The 18,524-nt window shown below is 39.5% G+C and overlaps 1 protein-coding gene across 1 annotated transcript in view; it reads left to right on the plus strand.

Annotated features, from left to right (window-relative positions):
* The window catches only part of LOC112068845 (receptor-type tyrosine-protein phosphatase U-like), a 313,338-nt gene that overhangs the window by 133,043 nt on the left and 161,771 nt on the right, over positions 1 to 18,524 (plus strand). Inside the window, 1 exon segment of the mRNA XM_024136057.2 lies at positions 15,083 to 15,354. Coding sequence (XP_023991825.2) covers positions 15,083 to 15,354 — 272 coding nt within the window.

The raw sequence follows: 18,524 nt of genomic DNA on the forward strand, positions 1-18,524 counted from the left end.
ATATATATATATGCATATTTTTGCCAAGAAATATCAAATTAATTATATTTCAAACAACGGTATTAGCACTTACCAGTCCAGAATTATGTCCTCTCCTTGCAGAAACATCTCTTCGGTCTGTGAGTCAAAACTATGCTCACTCAAAGATGAATCTTCTAGCAACAATTCTGTCTCACTTTCCCTATGTATTTCTTCTCAAATTTGGTGCAAATCTGTATACTTAGACTTTGACTTCGCTTTTCCTGATTTATTTGCCATAATGTTCTCTATAAAATCGTTGAAAATACTCTTCACAAAATACTGCTGTGCGTAACGCGTGTGCCTGCAACATGTCTGATCTTCAATGGCGAATGAAGCTCGTTATGCGTGCGTTTACTAACAAGGGCTGGGGTTCCAACCCATAACCATCACATACTGGCGTTTACCTCAGCTCATTGGCTATCTACCAAGCTAGATTTCAAGAAGATCAGTGGTCATTGGGCAGAAATACAGTCAATCAACGGAACTTCACTAATATTATTGGTGCGCAATGAGGTCATTGCTCATTGTCTTMAAATCAGTTCCTTTCGGTCAATACGCCCCGCAGAAAGAACCATCAAGTATGGCTGTGTTACAAACATCCAGAGGATTGCAATGAAACCAACCATGACTAGATAAACGTGTGTGTAATTACATCGAATGCTTCGTCAAAAGTTGATAGAGACGGAATTCAGGACAAAAGCGGTTTACAAAATATTTCGTGTTAGGCTATAAAAATGGATTTTATCAWAGAAAACGGCACTTCATTTGATCACTGGGACTCTCAGGAGGAGAAATAAGAGCAAGATATCAGAATGTAAGTCATAATTTTACCTTCAGATGTGAATGTGTCAAACCTGTCATGGCGGAAAAAGTTTGTTGTTGTTGATCACTCTTCTCAAACAAAAGCATGGCATTTTTTCTCTGTAATAGCTATTTTAAATCGGACAACGCAGTTTGATTACCAAGATTCTAATCTTTTGAAGGATGTAAGACCCTTGTATTTTCAAGAATGTTTAATGTTATGATGTTGTATTTTTAGTTTGTCGCTCTGACATTTCCCCGGATGTTGTCAAATTGATCCCGTTAACGGGATTTCTTCCATAAGAAGTTAACTATGTTTAATTATTACGTGATTAAATGAATCATTAGCAATCTTGGGGCACCACGGAAAAAGTTTGTTTAATGAGTTACCGTTTCCTGAATGAACTCAAGAATATCAGAATATATCATTATCATATTAGCCATCCATGAATTATTATTACCTCATATAAGTCTCATTCTGAACGTCGTTGACTTCATAACTGCACGAACCCTAGTCTAAATAATGATTCAGCGATACACAAATTGGATTAATTATTTATTAACTAACTAAATAATCACACAGAAATACATAAACACAGACAATATAGGTTGAATTGATTACCTAAAGTCCCTAGTGGATTAACCCGATTTGACGGCTTGTTACACGATTAAAGGGGTGGAGGTTACACGATGTTACACGATTAAAGGGGTGGTACATACAGTTGAAATAATATGCTCAATGGAATGTGAATACTTTGCACATGAACGACCGCTCATTCGAAAATAATTGGAATGTATATATTTACGCTTAGAGGACTGTGTCTGTCTCTCTCTGTTGAAATCGACCCGGTCCATCTATGGGGAGTCAGTTCGACAGAAGTCTCTGATTTGTCCATCAGAGGTCACAATGTCCCTAGTTGTGGTAGTAGGCTTTCTTTGTTCTGGAAGTGTCTGTTAGGATGGATACATTAGACGTACCACACTGTGTTGAGAGGAAAATGTTCCTCTTTTCTCGTCTTCGGTCGAGTTTCCTAGACTGGATCCTTAAAATCACGTGGTTGTCCTTGGAGATCTTCATTGTGACTTTGGTCAAAGGTGTCACGTTCTGACCTTAATTCCTTTTTTATGTCTTTATTTTAGTTTGGTCAGAGCGTGAGTTGGGGTGGGCATTCTATGTTGTTTTTTCTATGTTTTGTTCTGTTGTTCTATTTCTATGTGTTTGGCCTAGTATGGTTCTCAATCAGAGGCAGGTGTTAGTCGTTGTCTCTGATTGGGAGCCATATTTAGGTAGCCTGTTTTCCTTTGTGTTTTTTGGGTGGTTGTATCCTGTGTTAGTGTTTTCACCATACGGGACTGTTTCGGTTGTTTGTTTGTATTTTGTTATTTTGTTCAGTGTTCGTTGGTTTATTAAATGATATCATTATGGACACTTACCACGCTGCACATTGGTCTGAACCTTGCTACTCCTCCTCAGAAGAAGAGGAATTCCGTTTCAAAAGTTCTAGACTACTTTACATTACAGCTGCAGACTGTGAATGTCTAGTCTTCACTCTTCGAGATTTTGAGGGTCTTACCATTTGTTACATATTCAGCTGCACATATTCTAGTCTGGTAGAGTCTAACCATTCGTCACCCGTGTAGCCACCGCTCCACACTGTCTGGTCTCAATGGTTGATTATTCAGGGTACAGCTAGAACCACTTTACACACCGGAAGCAACCCGGCATGTTTTGGTGTCATGTAAATTTCGTTAGCACTCCTTTTATGCTCTCACCTTGGAGGGCAGTTCCATCACGTTGCCACAATATCTGTGCTCACGTGGCCGTGGTTAATGACTTGGCAAAAGTCTATATGAAAACAATTCTCATTTAGAAGGCTAAAATAACATTTAATCTTCTCACAAATAGTTTCATATGTAACCATATAAGTTCCACAACATGTAGATGTAAATCTGATAACTGGGACGTATACATTTGTAGAGTTACCGTTATTTAGTTATACTGTCCTTAATGATATCACAAAACAACTACTGATTTGACATGATTATTGTTTGGAGCCCCACCAACCATTTCCCACATTATTTATGTTAGAAATATTGTTTCAATGTCCAACCTTTTGATGTTGAAGTACTGTAAAGTATCTCTCTATTGTAACAATCAGACTTTCCATTCTCCATACTGCAAAGGTTAGAGAGAGAAAGTTTACGACTGGTCGTTAACTTCTTTGGGCTGCAAGCCCGACGTCGGTACACTTATGACAACAGCCAGGCCAAGTGCAGGGCGCGAAATTCAAAATATATTTTTTAGAAATATTTAACTTTCACACATTAACAAGTCCAATACAGCAAATGAAAGATAAACATCTTGTGAATCCAGCCAACATGTCCGATTTTTAAAATGTTTTACAGCGAAAACACCACGTATATTTATGTTAGCTCACCACCAAATACAAAAAGGACAGACATTTTTCACAGCACAGGTAGCATGCACAAAACCAACCTAACTAACCAAGAACCAACCAAACTAACCAAGAAACAACTTCATCAGATGACAGTCTTATAACATGTTATACAATAAATCTATGTTTTGTTCGAAAAAGTGCATATTTGAGGTATAAATCAGTTTTACATTGCAGCTACCATCACAGCTACCGTCAAATAGCACCGAAGCAGCCAGAGTAATTACAGACACCAACGTAAAATACCTAAATACTCATCATAAAACATTTCTGAAAAATACATGGTGTACGCAAATGAAAGACAAGCATCTTGTGATTCCAGCCAATATTTCCGATTTCTTAAGTGTTTTACAGCGAAAACACAATATGCATTATATTAGTTTACCACAATAGCCAGAAACACAAGCCATTTACCAGCAGCAAAAGTTAGCGATCGTAACAACCAGCAAAAGATATATAATTTTTGACTAACCTTGATAAGCTTCATCAGATGCAGTCCTATAACATCAGGTTATACATACACTTATGTTTTGTTCGAAAATGTGCATATTTGAGCTGAAATCAGTGGTTTACATTGTGCTACGTAGCATATTTTTCCCAGAAGTCCGGATATTTTTATGACACTCAACTATTCTGACCAAATAACTATTCATAAACGTTACTAAAAAATACATGTTGTATAGGAATGATAGATACACTAGTTCTTAATGCAATCGCCGTGTTGCGAAATTTCTAAAAATAACTTCATTACGACATCCAGCTTAGTTATAGCGAGAGAGTGCCCAAAATCTGGGCGCAAACTACTAGTACACATGTTCGACAGATATATGAAATAGCATCATAAAATGGGTCCTACTTTTGATGATCTTCCATCAGAATGTTGTACAAGGGGTCCTTTGTCGGGAACAATCGTTGTTTGGTTTTAGAATGTCCTCTTCTCCAGTCAATTAGCACGGAAAGCTAGCAAAGTGACGCGAAGCTCTCCTTCGTGAACAAACGCAGACAAAGCAACACGCCTAACGTCCCGAAAAAATTTCAATAATCTAATAAAACTATATTGAAAAAACATACTTTAAGATGATATTGTCACATTTATCAAATAAAATCAAAGCCGGAGATATTAGTCGTCTATAACGACAGCTTTTCAGAAGGCAATACCAGGTCCCTTCTCGCGCGTTCCAGAAAACAGGAAATTGGTGTCACGTCATGCCAAGAGCTTTTATTCGACCTCAGATCATGTTATACACTCCATTTCTTCTCTCACTGCCTGTTGACATCTAGTGGAAGGCGTATGAAGTGCATGTATACTAATAAATATCAAGCACATTTATAGGCAGGCCCTAGAACAGAGCATCGATTTCAGATTTTCCACTTCCTGTCAGGAAGTTTGCTGCAAAATGATTTTTTTTACCTCACAGATATAATTCAAACGGTTTTAGAAACTCGAGAGTGTTTTCTATCCAATAGTAATGATAATATGCATATTGTAAGAGCAMGAATTGAGTACGAGGCCGTTTAAAATGGGCACCTTTTATCCAGGCTACTCAATACTGCCCCTGCAGCACAAACAGGTTAAAGTCATCAACCGGCCAAATTCCCCCTCCCCTTTCCTCTCTGGTGGGAGAGAGAGGGGGGGGGGTGCTCTCTTTGATTCTCACCCAGGAGGGAAAGTCATTACACTTGGGTTCTTTTCAGTGTCATCCTAATTTCAATTTAGCTTGCATATATTTGCCTTCTCTACCATCCCACACACACAATCAATATACAATGTTGTATTTAAAATAATGTATTTATATGTCCTGTATTTCAGAACATACATCATGTCAGAGAATGTGCAGTAATTATATAGGTTTTAAATAGCACATTGAAACAAAGCCCTATTGTCTAAATATGTATTATTTCACAAGATAAGATTACATAAAATAGATTTGATTATTAGAATATATTTATATTGTTTCATGACCCAAACAGTCTGAACATCAGACTAAATCCTCAGTTGAACTTGATGTGCACATTCAGATTTCAATCTGAGATAAACTAAGCAAGAGAGCATGCGACACTTTCTGTCTTAATTTGTGTTAACATAGATCTGTCTCAGACAGTGCCAGAGCTAATCAATAGACATTCACATTCACTGACACACTTCAGCTATCTTAGGTGACAGCACAGACACCACACACACCATGCTGTTTTGCCATATAATAATGGTCTACAATTGGGTCGAGTTAAAACATTGTTACACAGAACTGTAAAATATTACATTTGCATGTCATTTTACTAAGGACATGGATTAATGACGCATTAATTAATAACTGTATTTCATTCATAAAGCACTTTTCACAATCCCCAAAATTTAACATTTMTATGTAAAATAAATTGTTGTGATAGAATGAAAGCGTACAGTAGTTGAACTAAAGGCAAGCAATCCACATACCATACCGTAGGCAAAAAGCAGGCACAAGTGCAGTAAAAACAAACTAAAAGTAAATTTAACAGAGCTATAAATAGTGCCTTAAGAGCATATGTGACTCACCACCTGGATTCGGTCTTATGTAGCAACATTTGAAATTGTGTTTTTTACATTAGACCAAAGTAGAGACTCAGAGCTACAAAATTGTATATCATACACTGCATTTGAGGAATAATGGGAAGGTCATTCTGCTTTGAAAGTTGATCAACTTGTAAAATCACTTTTGAGAAAATTACCTTTGAATGTTTTGCTGTCTAGTGAAGAGCTCTTCTTTGTCTACATCCATTCCGCATCATTCACACCCTCTTAAGCTTTAGCCCCATCCATCTCATTTCACTCTCGGAGTGCACACTTGACACTCTGGCCGATGATTTGTTTACCTCTGGATTACATGAAAACAGCCTAACCAGCTCTGCTGGCAACAATTTCATTACAATTTTTTGCAGACATTTACTGACACCAGCCATATTCAATGGGTGTTGTGCACACGTCACGTAACGTTAGCTAATGAGCCAGCCAGCTAACGTTAGCTAGTTAAACAGCAATGGACAGTGCCAACAATGCCACAGTGCTGGGAGCTAACCAACCATGTTCAATATTAGCTAACATTAGGCTCTAACTAGAACAGCAAACGGCTCTGGGAAACGAATAATAACGTCAGCTAGGGAGCCAGCCAGCTAACGTTAGCAAGCTAGCTAACAGTACACTTTAGCTTAAGATGCATAGCTAGCTAGGTAAACAATGTACCTAGCTAGGTAAACAAAGTGTACGTTCACACACGTCACGTAACGTTAGCTAACGAGCCTGCCCGGTAACGTTAGCTAGTTAAACAACAATGAACAGTGCCAACAATGCCACAGTGCTAAGAGCTAACCAACCATGATCAATGTTAGCTAGCGAACATTAGGCTTTAACTTCTCTGGGATATGTGGGACGCTAACGTCCCACTTGGCCGAAAGCCAGTAAAAATGCAGAGCGCCAAATTCAAATATATTACTATAAAAATCTAACTTTCATGAAATCACACATGAAAAACACCAAATTAAAGCTACACTTGTTGTGAATCCAGCCAACATGTCTGATTTCAAAAAGGATTTACTGCGAAAGCACACCAAACGATTATGTTAGGTCAGTACAAAGCCACAGAAAAACACAGTAATTTTTACAGCCAAAGAGAGGAGTCAAAAAAGAGATAAAATTAATCACTAACCTTTGATGATCTTCATCCAGATGACACTCATAGGACTTCATGTTACACAATACATGTATGTTTTGTTCGGTAAAGTTCATATTTATATCCAAAAATCTGAGTTTAGGCGGGACGCTACTGTCTCACTTGGCCAAAAGCCAGAGAAAATGCACAGCGCCATATTCAAATAAATTACTATAAAAATCAGATTTTCATTAAATCACACATGAAAGATAACAAATTAAAGCTACACTGGTTGTGAATCCAGCCAACATGTCAGAATTCAAATTGGCTTTTCGGCGAAAGCAAACAATGCTATTATCTGAGTTAGGCTTATCTCTCTTTGTTTACAATGGTGCTATTTCAACCATGCAGGCGCGACACAAATCGCAGAAATAAAAATACAATTAATGCCTTACCTTTGATAAGCTTCTGTTATTGGCAATCCAATATGTCCCATAAACATCACAAATGGTCCTTTTGTTCGATTAATTCCGTCGATATATATATATCCAAAATGTCCATTTATTTGGCACGTTTGATCCAGAAAAACACCGGTTCCAACTCGTGAAACATGACTACAAAATATCTCAAAAGTTACCTGTAATCTTTGCCAAAACATTTCAAACTACTTTTGTAATACAACTTTAGGTATTTTTTAACGTAAATAATCGATAAAATTGAAGACGGGATGATCTGTGTTCAATACAGGATTAAAACAATCTGTAGCATGCTTACTGGTCACGTGCCTCTATCTAACAGTACACAACAAGTGACCCTGATTCAAAATGGCCGTACTTCTTCATTACACAAAGGAAAAACCCTCAACTACTCTCTAAAGACTGTTGACACCCAGTGGAAGCGGTAGGAACTGCAAGAAGGTCAATTAGAAATCTGTATTCCCAATGAAAATCCATTGAAAAGAGAGTGACCTCAAAAAAAAAGAATTCTGAATGGTTTGTCCTCTGGGTTTTGCCTGCTAAATAAGTTCTGTTATACTCACAGACATGATGAATCATGTCTGTGAGTATAACAGAACTTATAACAGTTTTAGAAACTTCAGAGTGTTTTCTATCCAAATCATCTAACAATATGCATATCTTATCTTCTGGGGATGAGTAGCTGGCAGTTGAATTTGGGTATGCTTTTCATCCAAACGTGAAAATGCTTCCCCCTATCCTAGAGAAGTTAACTAGAACAGCAAACGGCTCTCGGAAACGAATAATAACGTCAGCTTGGGAGCCAGCCAGCTAACTTTAGAAATCTAGCTAACACTACACTTTAGCTTGAAATGAAACCACTTTCTGTCAAAATTTGAAAATGTGTAAAATTAATCACTAACCTTGACCAACTTCATCAGATGACAGTCYTATAACATCAGGTTATACAATACACTTATGTTTTGTGCATATTTTGAGCTGAAAACCGTGGTTATACATTGTGAAAATGTAGCAACTTTTTCCCAGACACTCACCTAATCTGACCAAATAACTCATCATAAACTTTACTAAAAAAGACATGTTGGACAGCAAATGAAACATACACTAGTTCTTAATGCAATCAACGTGTTAGATTTTTATAAATAACTTTACCATAACAAACAGCTTGCGTTATAGCGAGACAGCGCCCGCAAAAAGGAAGGAAAATACGACTAAACATTTTCCACAGAAATACGAAATAACATCATAAATGGTTCTTTTGCTGAGCGTCCATCAGAATCTTGTACAAGGAGTCCTTTGTCCAGAATAAATCGTTGTTTGGTTTTAGAATGTCCTCTTCTCCTGTCGAATTAGCAACCTTAGCTAGCCAAGTGGCGCGAAGATGTCCATCTTCACCTAACGCAGAGAACGGAAAACTCCAAAACTCCCGATAAACGTTGAATAATCTGATAAAACTATATTGAAAAAACATACTTTACGATGATATTATCACATGTATCAAATAAAATCAAAGCCGGAGATATTAGCCGTTTATACCGAACGCTTTTCAGAAGCCAATGCTGATGTCCTTCCCGCGCCTTGGTAGACAAAGGAAATAGTGGTCACGTCATTCCAAGAGCTCTTGTTCGACCTCAGATCAAGCTAGACACCCCATTCCACCTCCCACTGCCTGTTGACATCTAGTGGAAGGCGTATGAAGTGTATGTATATCCATAGATTTCAAGCAAATGAATAGGAAGGCCCTGGAACAGAGCCTCGATTTCAGATTTTTCACTTCCTGTCAAGGAAGTTTGCTGCAAAATGAGTTCTGTTTTACTCACAGATATAATTCAAACGGTTTTAGAAACTTGAGAGTGTTTTCTATCCAATAGTAATAATAATATGCATATTGTACGATCTAGAATAGAGTACGAGGCAGTGTAATTTGGGCACAATTTTTTACAAAGAGAAAACAGCGCCCCCRTATTGACAAGAAGTTAAAACCACTTACCATTCTCTCTATTTCATTTTTCTCTTTTTTATGTGACTCATCGCTGTTAATGTTATTCAGTGAAGATTGTTTTAAAGTATGGACATTATAGGTCAACAGTTCACTGCTTAAATAAAGGTAGGACAAGGCACTTTTTCTCACAAGTGCAGCTTTTCTAACCTCAAAAAGGTAATATCCTGGAATTATGTTGAATGGAACTTTGGGTTATTATTCTGGGTGCTGTTGAATATGTAGAACCTGTAATAGACAGAATATGCATCATCTATCCCACTCTTTCAAGTCCATATTTACCAGCGAGATTGTCGTGGAGATGGATTGAACCGGTGCCAACTCTTTATTTGAGGATTTCTGTAAGTCTCTAATGCCTATCTAAAGAATATAAAGAATGACATTCAAAATCAGTGAATGCCAAAGTGTTCCCTTCTATTTACTTGAAACTGATATTGTTAATTTGGCATAGAGACAAACAGGAGTAAACTTCATCACCTTCAAACAGGAGGAAACTTCTACACCTGCATTGCTTGCTGTTTGGGGTTTTAGGCTGGGTTTCTGTACAGCACTTTGAGATATCAGCTGATGTAAGAAGGGCTTTATAAATACATTTGATTTGGAACTTTGTTGAAGCTAACATCAATTCCAAAAAGTGTTTGTTAGTCAATGTGTATGTCTAGCGAGTAAATATTTACATATTATTTTACAAGGAGAAAATGACTCTCAGCATGAATGTTAATGAATGTAAATACTAGCATTGGTTGGTTAGCTCAAATAATTTTTACTGCCACAGCAATTTACACTATGGCAATACATAATGTCACTCTAAGTAATATTCCACAAAACATGTATAACTCACCTGTCATAATAGCAGCATAATACCTGTCGCACATACTKTATAGTCCAGTTATGAACGAACTAAATGTTGCTATGGCATTGCTGTTGACATACAGTATTGAGGCAGAATGTCAAGTCCTTCATCCTTTTAAGTTTCCTTCTTGAGGCTCCAAGTTGGCAACAAAGATATGAAGTCAAGCATTAAACCAGGCAAGCTATTACAGAAACCTAAAAACCTATAATCCTCTCTTGTGAATTAATGAATAGGCTAGTATCAGGTGTCAAGCTCATATTAAAGGTGACAGAGAAAGTGTATAATCATAGAGTTGATAATGATAAGGGTTGACAGGTTCGGCTTTTCAGAAAAGTCAGATGACTGTTGTTTCATGAGAGGCGGAGGTTTCACCTTAATCATCATGTGCTGTGTTTAAAGGAGAGCCAGTTGAGGTTGTGTTGACCCCAGCTCTTTGCTGGAATAATGAGTTGGTGGAAGATAAGAGTTCCAAGTAACGTGCTGCTTCTAAAGAAGTTCTTCACACCGTGCGCTAGGATTTCAAAGTAAATGGATGGAGCTCAAGGTTAAAGTTGAACAGCATGTCCATCACTGCAGCATTCAAGTTATCTAAAGTTGTCATATTTCACAGTCCACCAGGGTCAATCCTTTAACCTTTGCAACATCTTGAAGTGAGGTCAGTACTTGTTGTAGGTGATCCTAACTGACCTAAGACAGGTAATTTTTACTAGGATTAAATGTCAGGAATTGTGAAAAACTGAGTTTAAATGTATTTGGCTAAAGTGTATGTAAACTTCCGACTTCAACTGTACATTTCTGAATGGAAAAACAGAGACCTTGGAGTGCAAAGACAACAACCTTGATTATGTTGGTACACAGGATCTCCTGGCATTGTTGTTTTTGTCACGTTTGTGGGGACAGACTTGATGGAGGACAGATGCTAGGCGATTGGTGAGGAGGTTGTGTTGTTGTAATTACAAGGGGCTTTGGGGTTTGAGTTCTGGGTCTTAGTGGACTCATGTTTCATCAGTGGTTACCCTCACCAACCTCAGCCTCACCTTGCTGCTGTAAATATCTAGCCAGTTAGAGTACTCCTCCCTTTGTTTTAAATAGCCATAGCAGGCTGATTAAATGCCTGCCACACAGTCGTGCATGTGTCAGTGTGTTTGCACATTCATATTATTTAAAAACACCTAACTTTCTCTTCATTGTCTCTTGGTGAACATTTATTTTCATTACTTTTCAACCTTGTGAGATATACTACTGTATTTAAACAGAATATTCATAATTTAAGTTCATATGGGTTAAATATGGAGCGGCAGGTAGCCTAGTGGTAAGGACTAGTAACCGAAAGGTTGCATCATCAAATCCCCCAGCTGACAAGGTAAAAATCTGTCGTTCTGCCCCTGAACAAGGCAGTTAAACCACTGTTCCTAGGCCGTTATTGAAAATAAGAATTTGTTCTTAACTGACTTGCCTAGTAAAATAAAAATCAATCAATCAAATGAAATAGTAACTGAAATATGGACACTGACTGTTGGCCTATATCCTCTCACATTTAGTGTAATATTATATGAACTCCTTCAGAATTATGCATTTCTTGCAGTAAAATTATACACAAATGTAATTTTGTCTTGGGAACAGAAATATGATTTCTTTCTTTCAGCATCTCTTGAGAAAATGTGAATTTGTGTGTGTCTTATCATTGACACTGTTATGCAAGCAGACAGTATTTCAACCACATAAAATATGCACCCAAATATATGCACCCATCATTTTCCTGTTTCATAGTTTTTTCAGCTTTTAATTTTGTTAAAACTGGTCAAATTGGTGAAATTTGGACATTTTGCACAGGACCACTTTCCACTGTTCGGAAGTTATTGCTTTTTCTCCAAGAGCGAGACTATATACAGGGGGGTACCGGTACAGAGTCAATGTGTGGGGGTACTGGTTAGTTGAGGTAATATGTACATGTAGGTAGAGTTATTAAAGTGACTATGCATAGATGATAACAACAGAGAGTAGCAGCGGGGGGTGGGGGGAGGAGAGTAGCCATTTGATTAGATGTTTAGGAGTCTTATGGCTTGGGGGTAGAAGCTGTTCAGCAGCCTCTTGGACCTAGATTTGGCTCTCTGCTACCGCTTGCTATGCAGTAGCAGAGAGAACAGGTTATGACTAGGGTGGCTGGAGTCGTTAACAATTTTTAGGGCCTTCCTGGTGTACTGGACCATTCGAACTACACTTTGTAGTGCCTTGCGGTTGGTGGCCGAGCAGTTGCCATACCAGGAAGTGATGCAACCCTTCTGGATGCTCTTGACGGTGCAGCTGTAGAACATTTTGAGGATCTGAGGACCCAAGACAAATCTTTTCAGTCTCCTGAGTGGGAATAGATTTTGTCGTGCCCTCTTCATGACTGTCTTGGTGTGCTTGGACCATGTTAGTTTTTTGGTGATGTGGACGACAAGGAACTTGAAGCTCTCAACCTGCTCCACTACAGCCCCGTCAATGAGAATGGGGGCGTGCTCGGTCCTCCTTTTTCTGTAGTCCACAATCATCGCCTTTGTCTTGATCATATTGTTGTCCTTGCACAACATGGTCAGGTCTCTCACCTCCTCCCTATAGGCTGTCTCCTTGTTGTCGGTGATCAGGCTGACCACTGTTGTGTCATCAGCAAACTTAATGATGGTGTTGGAGTTGTACCTGGCCGTGTAGTCATGAGTGAAATGGGAGTACAGGAACGGGGCTGAGCACGCACCCCTGAGGGGCCCCCGTGTTGAGGATCAATGTTGCGGATGTGTTGTTATCTACCCTTACCACCTTGGGTCGGGCCGTCCAGGATCCAGTTGCAGAGGGAGGTGTTTAATCCCAGGGTCCTTAGCCTATTAATGAGCTTTGAGTGCACTATGCTGTTGAACGCTAAGCTGTAGTCAATGAATAGCATTTTCACATAGGTGTTCCTTTTGTCCAGGTGGGAAAGGGCAGTGTGGAGTGCAATAGAGAATGCATCATCTGTGGATCTGTTGGGGCGGTATGCAAATTGGAGTGGGTCTAGGGTTTCTGGGATAATGGTGTTGATGTGAGCCATGACCAGCCTTTCAAAGCACTTCATGGCTACAGATGTGAGTGCTACGGGTCAGTAGTCATTTAGGCAGATTACCTTAGTGTTCTTGGGCACAGGCACTATGGTGGGCTGCTTAAAACATGTTGGTATTACAGACTTAGACAGAGAAAGGTTGAAAATGTCAGTGAAGACACTTGCCAGTTGGTCAGCGCATGCTGGCAGTACACATCCTGTTAATCCGTCTGGCCCTGCGGCCTTGTGAATGTTGACCTGTTTAAAGGTCTTACTCACATCGGCTGTGGAGAGCGTGATCTCACAGTCTTCCGGAACAGCTGGAGCTCTCATGCATGTTTCAGTGTTTTTTGTCTCGAAGCGAGTATAGATGTTGCTTAGCTCTTCTGGTAGGCTCGTGTCACTGGGCAGCTCTCGGCTGTGCTACCCTTTGTAGTCTTTAAATGTTTGCAATCCCTGCCACATCCGACGAGCAAATGTTGCCTGAAATCCATGGCTTCTGGTTGGGGTATATATGCACAGTCACTTTGGGGACGACGTTATCGATGCACTGGCTGCTGTGCTGTACTCCTCAATGCTATTGGAGGAATCCCATAACATATTCCAGTCTGTGCTAGCAATACAGTCCTGTAGCTTAGCATCTGTTTCATCTGACCACTTTTTTATTGATCTAGTCACTGGTGCTTCCTGCTTTAACTTTTGCTTGTAAGCAGGAATCAGGAGGATAGCATTATGGTCAGATTTGACAAATGCAGTAAAGGTGGTCCAGTGTTTTTTTTCCCTCTGGTTGCACATTTAACTGGTGAGCTCCACTTCATTTAGAATTCTGGGGCAACAAGTTATGACAGAAGAGAAGCTGCTAGTATCTAACTATAGTTGACAAACAAATGGCCTACCAAATGTTGGAAATTATCATATGGTTTACCAAATGTCATCAGTTATAATATGGCTTACCAAATGTCAGAAATGATAAGCACAAAGTTTTCTAAATTAGGGGTGAAAGTAGCCAGTAGGCTATACGATCCAGTACGGAGTATCAACAAAATAAATTATTATGTAATTATGGTGGATCGAACTGCGCAGGTAGCCTACTTTTTTTAAAGTGAATTGTTTGACAATCAGATGAAAACATGATGACACAACACCCATTATATGCGAAACTTAGCCTGCAAAAAACAACAGTAAATTGGATAAGATGTTTACATGCCACAGTATCCTTTCTAAGATCAGCATATGTCAGGCATCTTATCCAGGTTTCTCATAACCGTGATACAAGCTTTTTAAGGTTATTGCAAACGGGATATGATGTTTATATGTGTCAACTCAAAAACAAAATTTTTGACTATCCCGAATAATAATGGGATATTGGTGGGCATGTAAACGTTGTCAGTGAGGCTAGCATCTGAAGAGAGGTTACTCTCTTAGGAGGGATATGTCATTGAGATCTTTAGTGCTTCTATTCTATCCTCAGCAGAAATTTGAATGATTCCTTTATAAAATGGGTTGAAAAATGCACTTCTACTCTAGTTACGTTATTTGGCCAAAATGAATGATACAGTACTTGTAAACACATTCAGAATAACTTACATGGCTTACAATTACATTTCAGAACACTGTATCATAACCCAAAGGGAACTTGAAGGATGAGTCAGGTTAATCAGTTCATGCACCCCCCAATGGTGAAACACAAATGCATAAACAGACATTTTGCTCATCGCTGAGGTTGGGGTCATGGCATTACAGTATGCATTATCTCTGACCCTCGTGTGACATTAAACTTGTTTCTCTCTCATCCCTCCAGGTTCATATATGCTGGTGAACTCTTCCCAGCATGCTGCAGGGCATCGCGCCCAGCTCCTGCTGCAGACGCTGAGTGAAAACGACACACACTGCGTCCAGTTCAGCTACTTCCTGTACAGCCGCGATGGCCACAGTCCAGGGGCACTGCGGGCGTACGTTCGGGTCAACGGCGGCCCGCTGGGTAGCCCAGTATGGAACACGTCGGGGTCCCACGGACGACAGTGGCACCAAGTGGAGCTGGCTGTCAGCACCTTCTGGCCCAATGAGTACCAGGTAAATCCCTCCCAGTGGCATCACTTCACTGCTACTTTCAGTCGTTACACAGCATGCTTCAATTTTCCCACTGCGTCAGCTATACATAATAGTGGCTAGAATCAAACAGGCTCATTCTGATCCCATTTACTTACATTTCATATATGATGTTAATGTAGTCCGTATAAGGTTTTATTTAAGGCCTAGTGAAGGTGTTAGATATTAAGACAACTATACAGCATAAGGGTAACCAGCCAAAAGCTGAGCCTGATCATCCAGGACTGTGTGTGTTAACTTTACTGTTCTCCAACAGTGAGATACTGTACGCCACGGGAAGACCTTGTTGATAATCACATGCAAAGCTAGCTCAGTTTAATGATCAATCCTCCCTTGGTAAATGTAGGCTAGGTTAGCACTAAAAGGGCCTAACTGGTTTATATATGGCCAGGCTTGTTACAGTTTAACCTACTGAGACTGCCTCTGCTAACTGTACATCAGCAGTTGGAATACACAACACAACTTCACTCCCTCAGTGGCAAGTCATTATCCACTCAGAAGCAAATTTCCTGGCAGCCACTGTTGGTACCTGTGCGCTTTCTATTGACCTTCGGATGGTGCGACCGGGCCATAAATTACATGTATATTTTCTGCAAACTCTGCGGAGCTGTCAAAAAGCAATTAAGTTGAGAAGTGTGCGTTTTTTTGAGAACTGTCAAACCCTTCGACTTAATTAACTTCCATACTGTTCTGCAGGATCTGACCTTCAAGTGTAAATAATAGTTTGTACAAACAGGAGCCAAAGGTAGGATGACACTGTGGAACTATCACTACATGGCCTGACAATGAGGGGTATTTAAACTTGACACACACACAACACAACAAACACACACAACACACAAAGTTGTCAACACGTGTGGGTGGGCAGAGGGCCATCACTTCGATAATGTCTGACGTACGCAAAGCATTGACGAGCTCGCCCTTTCTCTCAACTTAATATTTGCTCGAGAGTCATCTCAGTAAATGTATCACTACATGAGAGAATTACAAGCTCTACCCAATAAATGGCATTGTCAATCACACCACACTCAGACCAGCTCTGACTTCAATGCTCTCTTTAGCAGAACAATTCATCAACTCAGTTTAACGACCATTAATGTGGCCATGGCAGTTTCCTATAGCAGAAAAACTAGGGATAAACAAGGTTCCTCTGGCTTATTTTTGATGTGTCTTCCTTTGGCTTGCTTTACAACACTCCTCTTCCTTCTAATTCTAACTCTGTGTCCTCCTTCTCTCTGCCCTCTGTCTTGGTACATGCTGCTTCACAGATTCATAAGCAGCCCAGTGATGGCTCATGTGTGAGTCAGCATTACACCAGGGCTACCGAGGAGAGGCATCACTTAGGAGAAGGAAGGAATAATGGGCAGATGAGGAGGAGCAGATGAGTCTGAAGACTGGTTGCAGCAACACACTTGACCGTTCTTGGAAAATACAACCTGTTAAGAAACTGTTTAAACTGTAGGCTGCGATCACCTTCAAAATGAAGATACTGTGATGTTATTTATCCAGAATAATACATCTTCTAGTTTTTGGCAAATTTGAAACCTTTTGGCCTATAGGGAAATTAATGAACTGATCGGTTCATGTACTGACCATGGCTAGTATAGTGTAGCAGCAGTGAATAAATAAATCTCAAATGATCTGTCTGATACGGTCTTTCCGCTTTTGAGTCCCTTCTCTGCAAAAAATAATGATGTCCCCTTTCTGTAGTTACATAAAGAGTCATGCCGATGAAAACGGTTAAATAAACAACCAACAATGCTGGAGAGAGTCAAGCGGAGTGGAGTTGAACATGACTCGATCTGACCCGGCACGCCTCTATCTCTCTCTCTCTCTGTATTCACCAAGGAGCTCTTAGCTGCAACCCGTATGACTTTAAATATTAAAGGTAGCCATGCAGCAAGCTTAATGGAATCTCTTTGGATTTGAAGTGATAGATCATCAGATTTGCTCTGTCGCTCTGTCGATTTGCTCTGTCGATTTGCAGATTTGCTCTGTCGCCAGAGAGTCAGGGTCTACTAAGGATGGAGAGAATAATGTTCCTCTGTCATGCCCATCATGCTAGTAAACCCAATGCACAGTAAATTGACCGTATGATAAACCTATGAAGTCTTAAAATATAACTTCCTTAAATCTTTCAAGGCATTCCTGGATGTACTTTCCCTTCGATGCTGCGATCACACTGTAGTTGATTAAAAAAAAAAAGATATTTGTAATGAATGGCTTAAAGATTAAAAAATATTCCCAGTAACTTTATTACAATTACATATTCTCAGGGCCTGTTGATTTAATCATAATCCTTGAACGTAGGAGGATAGAGTTGTTTTATAGCACACATTCTCAATGTTTATGTCTGTAACATAAAACAGTGTCTAAAGAGTGGAATGCAATTTTAAAAAAGAATATTGCTCCATTCTCTGTAAATCAACAGAGCCAACTATAGTAGATTGACATACTCAAAAGCCACATAAATTCTCTCTTATCATTGTTCAGCCTAGTAATCTATCTGCAATACGATTCACTCCACGCTTTCCTTTTCCTTGTTCACGACTTTGAAGGCTTCATGTTTCTATCTAGTGTATGTCTGGCCACTTTTATTGTTGCCTAACCTGAGACAACAACACAGCGTTGGTTGTGATAAGATTAAGCTTCGATATTCATATCACTCTGGTGACAGGTGCTACGCTACTTCACTTTCTCCTATTGCTGTTGTGTCCCCTAACATCAAGAGAGAGTTGTGTGGGGCAAGTGGAAAATGGAAGAGAGAGAGAGAGTAAGATCACTTTAGAATGTATTTGATTTGAGATCTTTCCCGTCTGTCGTGCTCAGCCATATATTTCTCCCTCTTATTGGTGGAGGTGTCTGCGATAGCTGGAACCTTGTTATCAAATATTAAAGATGTTATCGAGCCCACCAAGTCTGCCAACTAGATCTGGAGCTGTGCTCTCCCCCATCTCCTTCCATCTCTTCACTATTTTTCCTTTCTCTCCCCTGGTTTGTTTTCTCTCACTGTGCTCCTCCTCGTTTATTTTTCAGTGTGACAAATAATGTCTCAAGTTGCAGACCTTTTCTGACAGCATGGTCTCATAGACTAGAAGTAACATAGTAAATGTAAATCCGGAACTCTCAAATTA

Source organism: Salvelinus sp. IW2-2015, unplaced genomic scaffold (genome assembly GCF_002910315.2).
Source record: "Salvelinus sp. IW2-2015 unplaced genomic scaffold, ASM291031v2 Un_scaffold768, whole genome shotgun sequence".
Classification (NCBI taxonomy): Eukaryota; Metazoa; Chordata; class Actinopteri; order Salmoniformes; family Salmonidae; genus Salvelinus; species Salvelinus sp. IW2-2015.